The 15,800-nt window shown below is 45.4% G+C and overlaps 1 protein-coding gene across 6 annotated transcripts in view; it reads left to right on the top strand.

Moving 5' to 3' along the window:
* The window catches only part of PATJ (PATJ crumbs cell polarity complex component), a 3,332,662-nt gene that overhangs the window by 2,009,149 nt on the left and 1,307,713 nt on the right, over positions 1-15,800 (top strand). For all 6 annotated transcript variants that reach the window (XM_069642041.1, XM_069642043.1, XM_069642045.1 and 3 more), the window contains one exon: positions 9,362-9,558. In XM_069642041.1, coding sequence (XP_069498142.1) covers positions 9,362-9,558 — 197 coding nt within the window. The remainder of the gene's footprint in view (positions 1-9,361; positions 9,559-15,800) is intronic.

Below are 15,800 nucleotides of genomic sequence, written 5' to 3'. Positions count from 1 at the left end.
TGTGTTGTGTGGAGTTTGTTGTCCTTGTTCCGTAAAATGTTCTCCCTTGATCCGCAGTCATTCTATTAAGCAATGAATATTCACTTGATGAAGCCAGGGAAATCTGTTGCTTTAGATTATGCTTCATATGTGCGATCTGTGTGTAAAGGTGTCCTGTTTAAATTGTGCCTTGATATTGAAACAATGGAAATTATTCCAGAAAAAGTGAAAAAAGCACTGTTCGACCAAGACTGGATATTTTTCATGGTTGTGTCAATGAGTCGTCTGGTCCATGAATATAAGACGTGGGGTGAGGTTGCTCCTTATTTGGTACAGTTTCCAAATACGTTATATAGAGGTATTTTTCTAAGGTTCCAGTGGAATCTTCGGCCTACTAAAGAGGTTATTTTGAGGAGAGGTAAGATCAATTCCTATGACACATGCTGTAGATTTTGCCAATTGGAAAATATAGTTGAAACTACTAATATATTATAATATTTTGAATATTGAAAGGATGAGCTATTAGTGGAAATTGTACACTACTGTTAATTGGGTAAATGTTAATGTTTTTGGCAAAGATGTTTAAATAGTAAAACTAGGGATTCTTTGGAGGTTGCTGTTTTTTAAAAATATTCAATTAATTTATCTTTTATGAAATTCTGAATTATGTCATTGCAGGATTTTATATATATTGATGCATCTGTATTTATTAAATATCATGAGAAAATTATCTGTTTTAGATTGGAATTATTTTTATGTTCTCTCAAATTGTATTAGTGACTAGTAATTTGCATGTGATATAGTGTTTAAAACAGTGTTTTTATTTGTGTAAGTTTTGTAAAGGTTTCTTTGTAAACCATATACAATTATCTCAAGTATACATGGAAATGCGATAAAAGCCACAAGAAAGAAAGAAAGAAAGAAAGAAAGAAAGAAGGAAGGCATAAAGGGAAATGACATGGGGATAAGAGAAATTCTTTTGGCCTACTTTATTTATTCACATTAGTGGAAGTGTCCGATAGTTAGTTTTGTATGGAGGGCATTCCTTTTAGACTTCCTGATGACAAACTAGCACTTTGAGTTACTTTCGTCAGGCAGGGAAAACCCCATATCAATAGGGGTAGGTTGGCCTTTTCTTTATCATTTAATTAAACGAAAGTTATCATGTCCAAAATGTGTCCGACTCCTTATTCTGACTCGCCACAGTACCCATCCTAAGCTGTCCCCCAGATTGGAGATTGTGACAAACCTAGACAAAGGATTGGTTTGCTAAAGGGTCTTCTCTCTGTCCAATTCCAGCACCCCTGGATTTTGTGATTTGTGCTTTGTTGGACTTTTTTGCTGTTTTGACAGCTCCTCTGATTCCCCCAGGGGTCAGAGGTGTTTGTTGTCTGCCATTCCCTTTGTTTGCAACCTTTTCTACTTGCCTTTTGTCCTTTTACCCCTATGATTCATTGCCACCTTTACTTTGCCGTCTTTGCCTTTTACCGTTCATCCTGGATTTGTTCCCCTTCGGTGCTCGTGCCTCTGTTTCTCTCCTGGCATGCTTCTGTTTGGCAATGTTTTAGGAATGTTTTCCCTTTTAGCAACTTTCCCTCCATATTCTATGGCCCCCTAAACTTTTTGCTATTGTTTTTCCTCTTGTTCTGACCTTTTACAGTGAAGTGAAGCCTTCCGCTTCACTCCACTGGGCATTTGCTCACATGTTGTGGGGAAACTGATTAGTCCTTCAGGCCGTCAGTTCTGGGAAACATATTTTCCCTTAGTCTTTTCACTTTGTTGCCACTTTTGGTAACTTTGTATCATTGCACAATGCATCTTCCAATACAGTGCAATGGGGTTTCTTTTTGTTTTGTCCTGGACATACGCCCAGGGAATTTTGGTTACTTTAAGATGTGCTAAGGAACAGACTGGTGGCAGCAGTTCAGCTCTTGCCTTTTCTCTAGTTTTGAAATATTTTGTGTTTGCATAAACATGTTTACCACATTTGGCTACTGACTGTGGCTAGTGTTCAAACATGGATATGCCACATGGTCTTTTGTCTGCCTTTTGGCCATCTTGTAGTTTGGCCTTCTTCCTGCCCTCCCAGGTCAGAACATTCCTGTGGAATTACATGCCCTTAAAAGGAAAGCTAACTTTTTTGCGGGCTAGTGCATGTCACATGTGGTGGCTCCCAGATAAAGTGAGTTGGCACGGTCTGGTCCTAATCCACATACTGGTACCAGTATGTCTGGTGTGCATGAGGACCCCAGTGGTCCCGGATTGGACCACTGTTTGGGTGCATGTGTGGGGCAGATCATGCCATTGGAGGGCTGAGTGTGAGCACTTACCTGACTTTGGATAAGAGGAGGGGTCCTGCAACCATGCCAGCAGATAAGAAGGGAGAGCCAAGAATCCTGAGAAGCCGAGCAGACGAAGGAAGATCCAGAGAACAACTGTGAAGAGGCCGGGCAACCAAATACTGCTGCTGACCTGAAGAAGCCCTGCTTGGTGACTGATCCCAGAAGACCCTTGTTAGTGCTTCCACCGTTTGGCATGGTGGGACCAACCATTCCCGATGTCTCTCGGTAGCCTAGCAAGTGAGCCTCTTCGAAAAGTGTCTCTGGGCTACCCAGTAGTGGGCTCACCAGCTTGAGTTTGGGCTACCTTGCTATGGGCATCGCCGTCCCGTGTTAAAGGCTGGGACTCTGGGGATCGACGGCTAGTTCAACTAGAAGTCCCCCCGCTGAATTTCATCTTCCCAGCATCTACGGGTCGCGAGATAGGAGGTGGCTTCTGACTGCAACAGTATCCCTTTGTGTTGCTGTGCAGCAGTGTCAATCACTGAAACCTGTTTTCCTGCATTGTGTCCAGTGCTCAGAAGAGAGCTGCAGTGGTGCTTTATGATGTCTTGTGTTTCCATGCCTTGGTCCAGCATGAATGCATGTTTGATAGAATGCATGATTGATTGTATACCTGTGGAATGTTGTGATGTGAATGCCCCTGGAGATTCTCTGAATGTCAGTTGGAGAGAGCGCTGAATGTCAGTTGGAGAGAGCCTGGCCTAGAGTAAGGGGACTGGCAGATGTTCTCCCTCTATGTAACGTACCTGTACCTGTCATCCTGAACCTGTACCTTGAGCCTAAGTAAAGGTCTTACCTGTAGAGCGGCTCCTGGCTCATCTGTACAGAACTGATCTCATCAATGGCGACAAGGAACTTGAAGAACCAATAAACCAAGGCCTAAAGTTATGAAAAGAAGGGAGTGTGAGAGTGAGCAGCAGACGGCACAGAGCAGAGGTACAATGCTGTAACCCAGAGGAAGAGGAGACAACCACCGGACCCCCGAAGGTAAGCTGACCCTGTGCATAGCAAGGAACAGTCAGAGAGTGGCAGCGCAGCTGAAGGAGAAATGAAGCGGGCCCCTGCAAGCAACATTGGCCATCCTCCAGTGTCAGGAACAATAAAGGCGGCCAGTGGGCCTGGGAGAGAAAGACTAAGGCGGCTGGGACAGCTATTAAATCCAGCCTGGAAGAGAGACGTTCAAGGCGGTCAAAGGAGAGATTTGGCATCAAGTGCCTCTAAGAGACCTCTAATTTGGGCCCTTTGTTGATGGAGTGCCGGCGGCTAACAGCCTGGGAAAGTGCATAATTGGTGGCCAGTGTGCCTGTGTTAGTGGCTTCAGTTGGTGGCCTGGGAGATAAAAAAAATTCAAAGTAGCTGTCACCTGGGAGAGAACATCGGTCCGCAAGGACCCTGTCTGATCCTGATAGTGATACTCTCCTGAGAGGACTTGAACAGCATGGGTCGCAGGATCTCACCTGAGGGCTCTGAATGTGAGACATGGTACAGCAGAGAGCAGCAGGGCAGCCCGGGGAGTTCTGCCTTTTACGAGTGGTGGAGCTGGAATCTCTTGGCAGTGGTCCTTGGGAGCTCCGCTCTGAGGGTCCGCCTGTACTGGTGACGTCTTTCCGGGCCTGTGGGGAGTTGGTGATGGTCTGGCGGTTGTTTCGAATTTTTCTGAACAATGAAGCTGCTTTGCCGACAGCTATTGGCTTCTTTGGGAGGTGCTGACGGCATGGTGGTTTTGTTTTGTTTCCCTCAACAGGGATCTATACAGCCTAATCCGTGTGTGGCAGGAGGGCTGCGCATTGCGCAGAAGAGCAACGCAGCTGGCAATGCAGATCAGTGTTAACTGGCGCTGTGCCTGTCCTACAGAAAAAGGAAACAGTGGGCTTTGCAAGTTCGCTGTTGCATGCAGATAGAAACAGAGGCAATCGAGTCCAGGATCTTGGGGTGCCGTGATGATTGTGAGGTATTGCGGAAATGTATCACTGCCAGCCAGTTTTGCAGCAGTAAATTAACTGCCATGGACGTGGTCAAAGCGCTTGATTCAATGGAGTGGAACTGGCTCTTCCAGGTATTGGCGAGACTAGATATGGGCCCAACCTGCAGAGAAGGATGCAGTTAATGTACCAGAACCCGCTGGCAATGGCGAAAACGGGAAGGGGAATTTCCCCTTAGTGGCAATTGGGAAGGTGAACACAGCAATGATCCTATTCTCTTTGTGCACTCATTAGAAACCCTACCAAATATCCCAATTTCGGGGATGCAGGCATCGCTGTAGACGCACACACGCACATTATTTCTATCTATGCAGATGATATCCTCCTCTACGTCCAAAGCCCAGGTCTACATGTCCCCTTGATTAGGCCCCCCTTCTTCAGGAAGGTGGACAGCCTGCTCTCTGGATTCTTATGGGCTGGAGGTAGGCGCAGGGTGTCCTTAGACACACTGAGAAGGAGTTTATTATACGGATGCAGCTTAATCTGTACTCTCAGGGGCCGGTCTGGGCAGACAGGCAATTAATAGACACACCTCCACGACTTCATACGGGAATGGAAATACTATGGAGAAACTTAGGGAGACCCGAGATGTTGTGGATCGTGGCAGTGGCCCAGCAGGTATGCAGGCGAGCGTGCATTAAATTGAAGCTGGGGGAGAGATACAGCCCGACATCCCAGTGAGGGCGGACACAGAAATTGCGACATGAGGACATGGGACCTAACAGGTGTGCAAAGGCAAAACTTAATACACTGGGGGACATGTTCAAAGGGGGTGGGGGAGTCTTGATGCCTTTCTTGGAATGGGTGCAAGTGTTTCACATGCCACAAGGGCCATTTTTGTACTTTGCAAGACTATGACCATAGCTAAGAAGTGGGACTCTACACTGGATGAACCCACGACTACACCAGTCCTCCACACATATTGAATCTCATATTGAAGGCGGAGCGACATGCAATTACACGACTATAAGCAACGCTGCAGCAGAGTAAAACACTGCCCCCCTTGTAGGTCCGGGAGAAGTGGGATCGGAACCTGGGATTGCCACTAGAGGGCAAAACATGGTCCAAAATCTGTGCCACTATCTCAGAGGTCTCGAGCAATGCATGGCTCAAACTGATTCAATCCGATGTATTACACTGGGTCTGTATCACACAACAGAAGCGGCCTATGTTGAAAACAGAGATTCCACACACATGCCTGAGATGTAAGGGGGGAGTCTGCCGTTTTCTGGCACAACGTCTGGGGCTGCCTGCGTATAATGAGGTACTGGCAGGCGGTGGTTGACCGGCTCAATGCCCTTTTGGGGAGGGAGCTGGAGTGTACACCCCAGATATGCTTGTTTGATTTGATAGGTTATTTATAACGTGCTTAATACCCAGAGGTTTCTAAGCGCGGTCCCGGGTATCGAACTTGTGTGGCTTCGTGTCGTCTTGCTTCCAAGGCGAGCACGTTGCCTCTGAGCTATCCTCTCGAGAATGGGACTACTCCTGGGGGTGGAAAAGAACCGAACTGAGGCGCACAAATAAAATAGTGGCATTCCTACTTGTTTTAGCAACCCGCTGCATAGCCATATCATGAAAGAACCCTTGTTACAGCAATGGCTTGTGGACATACTGAAGTGGGCCACTGCAGAAAGGGATAGTAAGGGAGCAAAGCACAGAGGAGGACTCTGATGATTAAATACTTCCATGGTGCACCCTCCTTGATGCCCTACAGTCGTTGCCCGACAACCTCCCACCTTGAGGATGCATGGTGCGCACACGGACATATGGAAAAAGAGCAACCAGTCATGAACCCACTCACTCGACAGACCAGAGGCATGGCTATCGCCCCTCGAAAGGCAGGGCATGTAATGTATCAAGGACATTCTGAGTTGGATGGGAGGGGTTGATCGGGAGGAGGGGCCAGGGGTTTTTGATGTTGGTATGTTATATACCTTGTTACAAAATGTAATAAACATATTTCAAACTACAAATAGTGTAAAGTGTGTACATAAATGAACATATGTGAAACCACTAGGCAATGGTGCAGCATGTGATGACACACCACATTGTGGGTGTGTGTTGTAGGACTAGCCATGTTACAAACCATGAGCACAAGACAAGCATCTTGTGTGTTACTGTCCACTTCACTTTTCTTTGTGGTGTGGGCACTCCATAGATGGCCTACAAGGACGAATCACAGACCTCTTAGTGTAGTGTCAATGATCTGCTCACATACTCGAGAGTAACTCTTACCACACATGAATCAACATTTTCTTGTTTCACCACAATAATTTGTAAAAGCCTTTGTGAAAGAATATAAGTCTACCAGGTCTCGTTTGAAGGAGATCTACAAGCTATGGTTACATCACTAACGTCACCAAATGCTTCTGGGGGACGTCCTTAGGAATCTGGAGGTCATGGCAACTAAGAACTCGCATTACTGCTGGAAACTTTTGAAAGACGACGACACGCGTCAAACAGGGTCCCAACTGAACCCGTTAACAGAAAAAAGTTGGAGGTCCCACTTCACAGAGATCTATATATCAGACTGTCCTAACGTGCAGAGCTGGAATGGAGATTTGATAGAAAGGGTACAGTGGGATTTAAATTGGGACCTGGATGACCTATCCTACCTAATATCCAGGAGTAAAAAATGGATGGCTCCGGAGCCAGATGGGCTGGCCATGTGTTTGTTTAAAAATAGCCCGTTCACTTTGATGGCTGTCCTTGACAGAATGTTTAAAACCGTGCTCAGGGAAAAAGTATTATCAGCTTCTTGGGAAACCGCCATTGTAGCCCTGATTTTTAAAAAGGGGTCCCGTTTGAGTACCCTGACCTATAGACCAATCTCCATTCTGGATTGCTCAACGAAGATCTTCACGGGTCTTGTCTTAAGAGACCTCAGAAAATGGGCAAACGAGAATGGAAGAATAGATATCTTCCAAACAGGGTTTTGCAAGGGAGTTGGAATCCAAGATGAACGGCTTTATTATGGAACTTTTGAAAAGAGGTCATTGAAAAATAACAATCCACTTCATGCAGCATTTGTCTATTTTTCTATGTCCTTTAACACTGTGCCGAGAAATGGGCTATGGGCCAAATTAGATAAATGGGCTCCCCCCCACCCTATTGTCAATCCTGATTGTGCTACATACGGACACCACTCTATGTATCCGTTTGGATAGAGAGGGCAGTCTATCTGTACCGATTCATACGGCTGAGATGATTGAAGCAAGGCTGCTTACTGGCCCCAATCTTATTCCTCTTTTTCATTTCTGATTTGGGTGATGCCTTCTCTAACTTCAAACTTTTTCCACCAAAACTGCACGATCGAGCGATTATTTATTGTATGCGGATGATCTTATGATGTATAATATTCTATAATTAATTTTTGTGTACTGCATAATATTCTGTAATTAATGTTTGTGTACTCTAACCTTGTACGACTATTTCCAAAACTGTTTGTAACCTTGCCGTGATACCCAAGGGTCTGGACGTGTAACAAATAAATAAAATAAATAAATAAAAAGATCTGATTCTATTAGACCATATGCCTATAGGTCTCCAGCGGCAGTTCAAGGACCTGGAGGTATACACAAACAAGAATATGCTAACGATAAGTGTCCTAAAATCAAAAATCTTAACCCTAGATAAAGGTCCGGTAAAAGTAGGTGAACACTTTAAATTGTGTATTGAAGGCGTATGTCTCGAGAAAGTGGACGCCTTTGTGTACCTAGGCTTTCAGATTTTCCCTAAGAGAACCAAAACCAGGTTGCTGTTTTGAAAACAATTAAAGGTCAAGGCTTTAGCCGCACAGGGTACTACTTTAGACTAGAAACTGGGCCATTTCTCAATTATTCCACTCTGAGAGTTTTATTGCAAAAAGGTGGTGTCGTTCCTATGTGGCAGAGACGTTATTGTTTGCCCTTAAAGGGCAATGGGTGAAGTTTGAGGGAGCATTTTAGAGGAGACTGCTGGGACTGCCACGTGGTGTCCCGGCGCCTGTCTTAAGGTATGAGCTAGGCCTGGTGTCATTGGAAGCCCTGGGAAATTGAAAAAAACTTTTTCCGAAAGAACCTTTTGGCGAAAGAGGGTTCGATATGGGGGTAGTTAAAGAATGGCTTAGAGGCAAGCTCCCCGACCGCCCTCATAGTGGACTCTACTGTGGAATACCTTCTAATGTACCCAATACCCAATATGGGTAAAGAAGAGGTTAAGGGAGGTCGTCTGGATTGACACAAGAGACCTTGTCAGGAAGTATCATTTGTTCAGAGACATACTCCTGGACGCCAGGCCTTATCACTCTCTGCCTTTTTACTTGATGAGCTGTCCGGGACACCACTGGTGCTCCCAGTGTTTGCGCCTCCGTTTAAATTTGCTCCCTACAAATGTAAGTTTTGGTGCATGCAGGGGTATAGAATGTAAATTACGGCGCTGCAAATTTTGCAAACAGGAGAATTCCATAGAAACACCTCGGCACGTTCCTTTGTATTGTGGAAAACTGACAACGGCCCGTTATCTACTTTCCTGCACCTTCTCAAGGATTTTAAGGAAGTCGACCCTGGATGGGTCTGGCAATGTATTTTAACGGATAAGTCTTTTAAATGGTGTTTGGCTGCCATACGCTTCATGAAAGAGGTTTTGGTCCTCAACAAAGAGTATTTTGCAGTGGCTACTGTTACTAATGTGTAAAATTGTTTTCTTATTGTACAGGAGAAGTCTTAACATGTTTGCTTGTTTTTTTCTATAAAAGGTACTACGAATTTCAAATGTAAACTTTTCTTTTATGTGCAATTTTGTGTGTATTTACTATAACACAATAAAGAATGTAAAAAAATTATACTTTTAATTTTGATTTTGTAAGTTGGAATGCCCCATAAGACCTTGATTTGTCTTTTAATCCGTGTGCCATGGCCTAACTAACTTTGTTAAATATTGTGTGCAACATTTGCCTTTCCTTGTAAGAGATATTATACTGTGCACATTACATCACTAAAGTTGTTTTATTGTGTGAGCAGTTTCCTGGTTTATGAATTTCATGTACTGTTGCTGGTTTTGTTTGTTCTTCTCTAGAAAAAATACGACAGAGATATGGAGACCTTCCTGGGGAACTTCATATTATTGAGCTGGAAAAAGATAAAAATGGCCTTGGACTCAGTCTGGCTGGAAATAAGGACAGGTCACGTATGAGTATTTTTGTGGTCGGCATACACCCTGAAGGGCCTGCTGGTAAAGATGGGCGCATGCATATTGGCGATGAGCTTTTAGAGGTAAGCATTGCGTTGTGCCCCTTTAGTCTAAATGTGCTGTACCATATGCTAGCACCTGTTTACCAGCCATGCAAAAAGGGCATCATCATTCGAGTGAACATGCTAGTTATAACTGAGGTGAAGAAGATCTGATAGTGTGATGCCCACATGCCCATTTCTGTCTGAGAAAAATTTTGAGTAGCATTCATGGCTTACCATTTACCTCTAGGACAACAGAAGCAGCTGCTCTACCCAATGCTTGCCTTAACAGGGTATATGTCTCATGCCTATGGCGAACCATCTATCCATCCTACCAAGCAGGGACATGTAGAACTGCTAAACACCAATGCAGGTTTAGGGGGTGGTTGTTTCAGCATAGCAGTGTGAAATTCTCAAAAGGTAGATCACATTTTATGTTTTGAGCACCTAGCCACCATACATGCCTTCCACGCAGCCTTATTATTATTATTTTTTAAACATCTTTATTGGTTTTAAATGAGACATGGGTGACATCCCAAGTTGACATATGCAGGCGTAAACAGATACAAGAAAAGCATAAATAAGCAGAAATCACATCAAGAACGAACATAAAAGCATGGGATTGTTATACAATGTCTCAAACACATCGACTATCGACACTCAAGACCTTGTCTAACTATCAAAGTAAAGCTAGGTATGTATATACAAATAAACAATCCAGACAATAAATGCACTGTAGTTCCAAATTATATTTGTTTATTTGTTTTCAAAATTGAACGTTATTGGCATTTCAAATAATACACTTTAAATGGTACAATTCCCATCATCAAAAACCAATCAACCCCTTCAAGCTACCCCATCCCCCCTCCTCTCTTCCCTCTACCCCTTCTCCTCTTCCCTCTTACTACCTCTTCATCCCTCCCATTATCCCCCCCCTACAGTGGATGCTATTCAACTCCAGTAAGGTCATATCAAAAACCTTTTACTTTCCTCTGGATCAGACAGCTGCACCATATTAGGGCCGGCTCTACAGTCAACTCACTTTAGGCCACGTTATTTATTTATTGATTTTAATTCTTATAACTCGCTGCATGCCCGTGGGCCTCAGGGCGCACAAAAAACAAGGACAAAGACAAGACGACAAAGCAGCAAGTAGGAGCTAAAAGGGGGTCATAAAAGATTACTCCATGTTGAAAAGGTGCGTTTTTATGGCTTTTTTGAAAAGGGGGTACTCTTGGATCTGTCGTAGCCCAGCCGGCAGGGCGTTCCAGAGTAGACGACCCTGAACATCAGGAGTAGTGCCACCAAGTTTAGCAGTCTTGAATCTGGGAGGGGCAAGGACGGTAGCAGAGGAAGAGCGAAGATTTCTTCCATTGCTCTTAATGTGAATGCGTTCGGACAAGTAGATGGGGCTGCTGAGAGTCATTTATGTGTCGTGGTGGGCATCTTGTGTGAAATGCAATGTTTAACTGGAAGCCAATGAAGCTTCCTCCTAAAGATGGAAATATGGGAACAACGAGATTGAATGCAAATAGTCCATACAGCGTTGTTCTGTGCCACTTGTAAGGATTGAATATTAGCAGCAGTAGTGCTAGACAATAGGCTATTACAATAGTCATGTCTGGAGTTTAGCAGTGCCGTAAACAAGAGTGTGCAGTTTTCGGTAGTAATGAATGGACGTATGTAATTTATACGCTTATTGATCAATCTGCAGATGGGCCTGATGTTAGAGACATGCGGTTTCATGGATAATTCGTCGTCTAAGGACAGTAATGATGTCTGCAATGGGGAAATGGGAGTAGTTAGAATCTAGTTTACTCTGGGTGTTCTTGGAGGATACTATCATTAATTTGGTCTTATTGTTAAGAGCAAGTGAATGGATGGCTTTGTAGATGTTATTGATGGCGTCAACATCATTTTGATAATGACCGCTTAGTTGGATGAAGACCTGTGTGTCGTCTGCGTAGTTAGTATACTGAACACCTAGGTTGTTCAAGAGGTCTAGAAGAGGTCGAATATACAGATTGAATAGTAATGGCGATAGGCAGAGATCCCTGTGGGACAGCACAGGTTTGTGAGATCGGAGTGGAATGATGACTACCTACACTAACCCTAACCATGCGAGGGCCCGAGAAGGTGGCAATCCATTTTGATGCCATTGCGGAACAATTTGCGACCTCTCCGAGCCTTGTCACTAGTAAGCTGTGATCAACCAGATCAAAAGCTGCAGAGAGGTCAAGTAGCATTAGTAGTGCAGCTTGATTCTTGTCAGCGATGCCCGCCAGGGTGGACTTAAGGTCGAGCATGGCTGTTTCAGTTCCATGCTGATCCCTATATCCAGACTGTCGAGTGCCGAGGATCTTGTGTTCGTCAACATGAGCCTGGAGTTGTTTGTATGCTAGCTTGTCTAATATCTTCAATATGAAGGGAACGTTGGTTATTGGCCCATAGTTATCTGTAACGCTCACCTTGTATCCACAGGGACGCTTCCCGACTGGTCCGGAGTGCTTCTGGAGCTGGCTCACCTCCACCAGGGACTTGCTCTGCCGTGGGCTTATCCTGGAAGACAGGAGTTCGGTTTTAGCTACAATCACCTCTGCCGGGGCCCGCCTCCCAAGTGTTCCCCTAGCAACCCCCTCGGAGCCTCTCTCACCTTGTATTTCGTTAATGTGCGCTCTCCGTCCTGCCGTTCTGTGCAGGGGCGCGTCGTGGTTGGGCACCTTTCGCCAAGTTACTTCACTGGCGTGGGCCCGGGAGTCCAGCCCGGCTGCGACACCCCTCTTGAGGCAAGTCTTGAGTTTGTGAAGAATGAGTGTCTGCAATTGTTATTGCTGTGTTGACCTTCTCCTTCTCTTGTTGATGCAGAAGAGTGATGGAGACGTCGAGCTGATGAAGAGGGCAGTGCTCGAGAAGGTAAGAGAATGCGCAAGGCGCGGCGCTGTGAGCATCTTTGAATAAGGCTAACCTGTGCTGTCCTTCCTTACAGGTCGCCGAGAAGTCCTGGAAGGTATGCGGCCAGACAGAAGCGGAGCGTAGGATGGAGGATGTCCAGGCGGCAGTCGAACTTCCAGGAGAGCTTCGGTAAGTAGCGGAGTCTGGAGATGATGATGTCAGAAGACGAACTCTTACTAATCATTTCCCTTCTGGTCTCTCCTCTCTAGGATGTTGCTCGCGGAGGAAGACGAGGTCTAGAGAAGATTCCAGAGTGGGCGAGGTGCTGGATGCAGAACAGGTAAGGAGGAACAACGGTGTTCTTCTTCTCCCAGACGATGCAGGCCAAGGATGCTGCGAGCAGGTCGTGGTGAACGTCATGCTGCAAGTGCAGAAAAATGCGAAGCGTGTGCCTCAGGTTGAGCATGGCTTAAATAGCCAGCAGGTATCCCAGGTGCCTCCAGGGCGGACCACACCCTGGAGGCTAGACTGCATGATGCAGTTGCATGTCGATCCTTGTGGGGGCAGCCATGTTGGTCCATTCCCCAATAGAAACTCCACTTGCCATATGAGCCTGGTGCCAAAGGCGCCAGGACTGGCTCCAGGGTAGCCGAGAGGGGCATGATTGGGCCCTTGGGGCCTTGCAGGAATACTGCGGCGAGGGCCAGAGGCAAAGTTCATGACATTATCTTTGTTGGTGGGGTCTAGATTTTCTTTTTTCAGCAAGGGTGTTATCCAGGTGGATTTAAGCACATCTGGCACCACTCCTTCGTCAAACGATAAATTGATCAATTTAGTGATCCAGGGAACTAGCAGGTCAGTTGATTCTTTAAAGATGTTGGTAGGACAGTCATCACCAGGGCAGGAGGTAGCTTTGAGATCTTGCATGACTCTAAGCACTTCCTTTTCGGAATAGTGAGAATTGGGGTATTCCACTTTGGGTATTATTGGGAGGTGTGATGTTTTTAGAGGGAGATGGTTGTTTAACATTAGTGAGGGCTTGATAGATTTTTTCCTTATGGGAGCCAATTTTAGAAAGAAGAGCATTGTGGATGTCTTGGCACCATTTAGAGTCTTTGGTTATGTTATCGGACGGTGGAGGCTGATCCTGAAAGTCATTTAGAATTTTGAACAGTTCACTGACACTGGATTGAGCGTTGGTGGTTCTTTTATTATAATGTGTGGCCTTGGTATTAATTATACGTTTTTTGTATTCATTCGTGGATTTTTTGTAAGCATCTAGTGTATTATTGTTGGGGTTTTTTCTCCAGGATCTTTCAAGAGCCCTTTTGTTTTGTCTGGCCCTAACGGTATCATCTGACAACCAGGTGTTTTTAGTAACTTCAGACTTGATAGTTTTAATTTTCATGGCTGCGAGTTCATTCACCGCTTGTTTGATAGTGTGGGTCAAGTGGTTAACTGAGGTGGAAGAATCTGCTAAGTTGAATATAGGTTGTAGCTGGGATGCTACAAGGGATGAGAATTTAGAGGATGTGATGTTTTTCAGATTACGAGTCAATTTCCGCAAACACGGATAAGTGTTGAGTTTAGGTGGAGAACCTGGTAGTGAGATTTTTGCCTGAATGAGAGTGATCAGACCATATACATGGGGCAACCAAGATGTCAGAAATAGTAGCTTTGTGTGAGATAAACCAGTTGAGTGTGTGTCCACTCTTTTGTGTGATAGATTTGATCCACTGAGTTAGTCCGAGAGAGGTGATTGAGTCCTCTAGACTGAGTCCTGCTTTGTCAAGTTGGTCATTAGCCCAGTAAGTACGATCACCCATGATGATGAGAGGGCTTTTACTTTTGCCAATTTGTATGATGAGATCAGTAAGTTGTTCTTGAAAGAGGGGCATGTTCTTGGGTGGCCGATAGATGGTAAGTACATTAAGAGAAGAGTAAGGGGATGTCTTGATTTTGACCCACAGTGCTTCACAACCATTGGGTGAATTATGTGGCATTACGTGAAAATTGAGGCTGGATTCGCACATTTGTGTGCCACCCCACCACCTTTGCCTTGGGAGCGATCTGCTCTAAAAAATAGTGTATTCACCTGGGGTTGAAAGGGTTGCTTGAGTAGGCAGATTGGAATTAAGCCATGTTTCCGTGATACTAAAGAAATCGGGGTTACATTCAGTAACATAGTCTGCAATTTCAACACCATCCTTATACAAGGAGCGAGTGTTGAGCAAGGAAAAGGAGAGTACAAGCAGCGGCGCAATGTTAGAGACAGTTTCACCATTTATGTGCGCGGTTTCGACTAAGCACATGATTGTATTAGTAAACACTCTTCACTTTGTCAACTAAGAATGAGTAGGTGGTAAACCTACTAGAGCCTTTGTCAAGCAATCGGTTAGGCTTTCAGGAGGGGAAAACAGAAGCCTAGCAGGGAGTAGGTGCTAGCGAGCCGGCGAGCTATGGCGATGGCCAGTGGAGACCGGCACGTCCCAGAAGTGCCGGCGCTGAAGCGCCTGGACTTCCAGAATATACCTATAGATGCTGGGAAAAGTAGTCTAACGGGACTACAGCACAAGCACACTGGGCACACGTATAAACACCCAAAATAGCAGCCGTACATCAGAGTTCTTTGCCTACTGTGGTGTGCTTGTCAGAGAGCAATGAAAACAGCACTAGCAGCGTTCTATTATGCAGTTGTGGAATAAAATAGCAAAGCTGCAAATTCAGTAGAAAAGGTCAATTTAGAGGCAGGCATTTTGTGGCTGATTAGAACCGCGTGTCAGCTGTCTGACAGATGCTGCCTTCGGGAAAAGCCCTTGTTACCTGTAATAGAAGCAGGGAATGAAGGAGAGAAGCGGCTTAAGAGGAGAGCCGCGGCGTGACCGGTGAAGACCGGCATGTCCCAGAAGCGCCAGCGCTGAAGCGCCAGCGCTGAAGCGCCAGCGCTGAAGCGCCTGGACTTCCAAAATATACCTAGGGATGCTGGGAAATGTAGTCTAGCGGGACTACAGCACAAGCACACTGGGCACACGTATAAACACCCAAAATAGCAGCCGTACATCAGAGTTCTTTGCCTATTGTGGTGTGCTTGTCAGAGAGCAATGAAAACAGCACTAGCAGCGTTCTATTATGCAGTTGTGGAATAAAATAGCAAAGCTGCAAATTCAGTAGAAAAGGTCAATTTAGAGGCAGGCATTTTGTGGCTGATTAGAATCGCGTGTCAGCTGTCTGACAGATGCTGCCTTCGGGAAAAGCCCTTGTTACCTGTAATAGAAGCAGGGAATGAAGGAGAGAAGCGGCTTAAGAGGAGAGCCGCGGCGTGACCGGTGAAGACCGGCATGTCCCAGAAGCGCCAGCGCTGAAGCGCCAGCGCTGAAGCACCTGGACTTCCA

The sequence above is a fragment of the Ambystoma mexicanum genome, chromosome 1q, assembly GCF_040938575.1.
Source record: "Ambystoma mexicanum isolate Mex_15411 chromosome 1q, UKY_AmexF1_1, whole genome shotgun sequence".
Classification (NCBI taxonomy): Eukaryota; Metazoa; Chordata; class Amphibia; order Caudata; family Ambystomatidae; genus Ambystoma; species Ambystoma mexicanum.
Note: the sequence above shows the minus strand (reverse complement) of the source record. Positions and strands in the feature narration are given on the sequence as shown.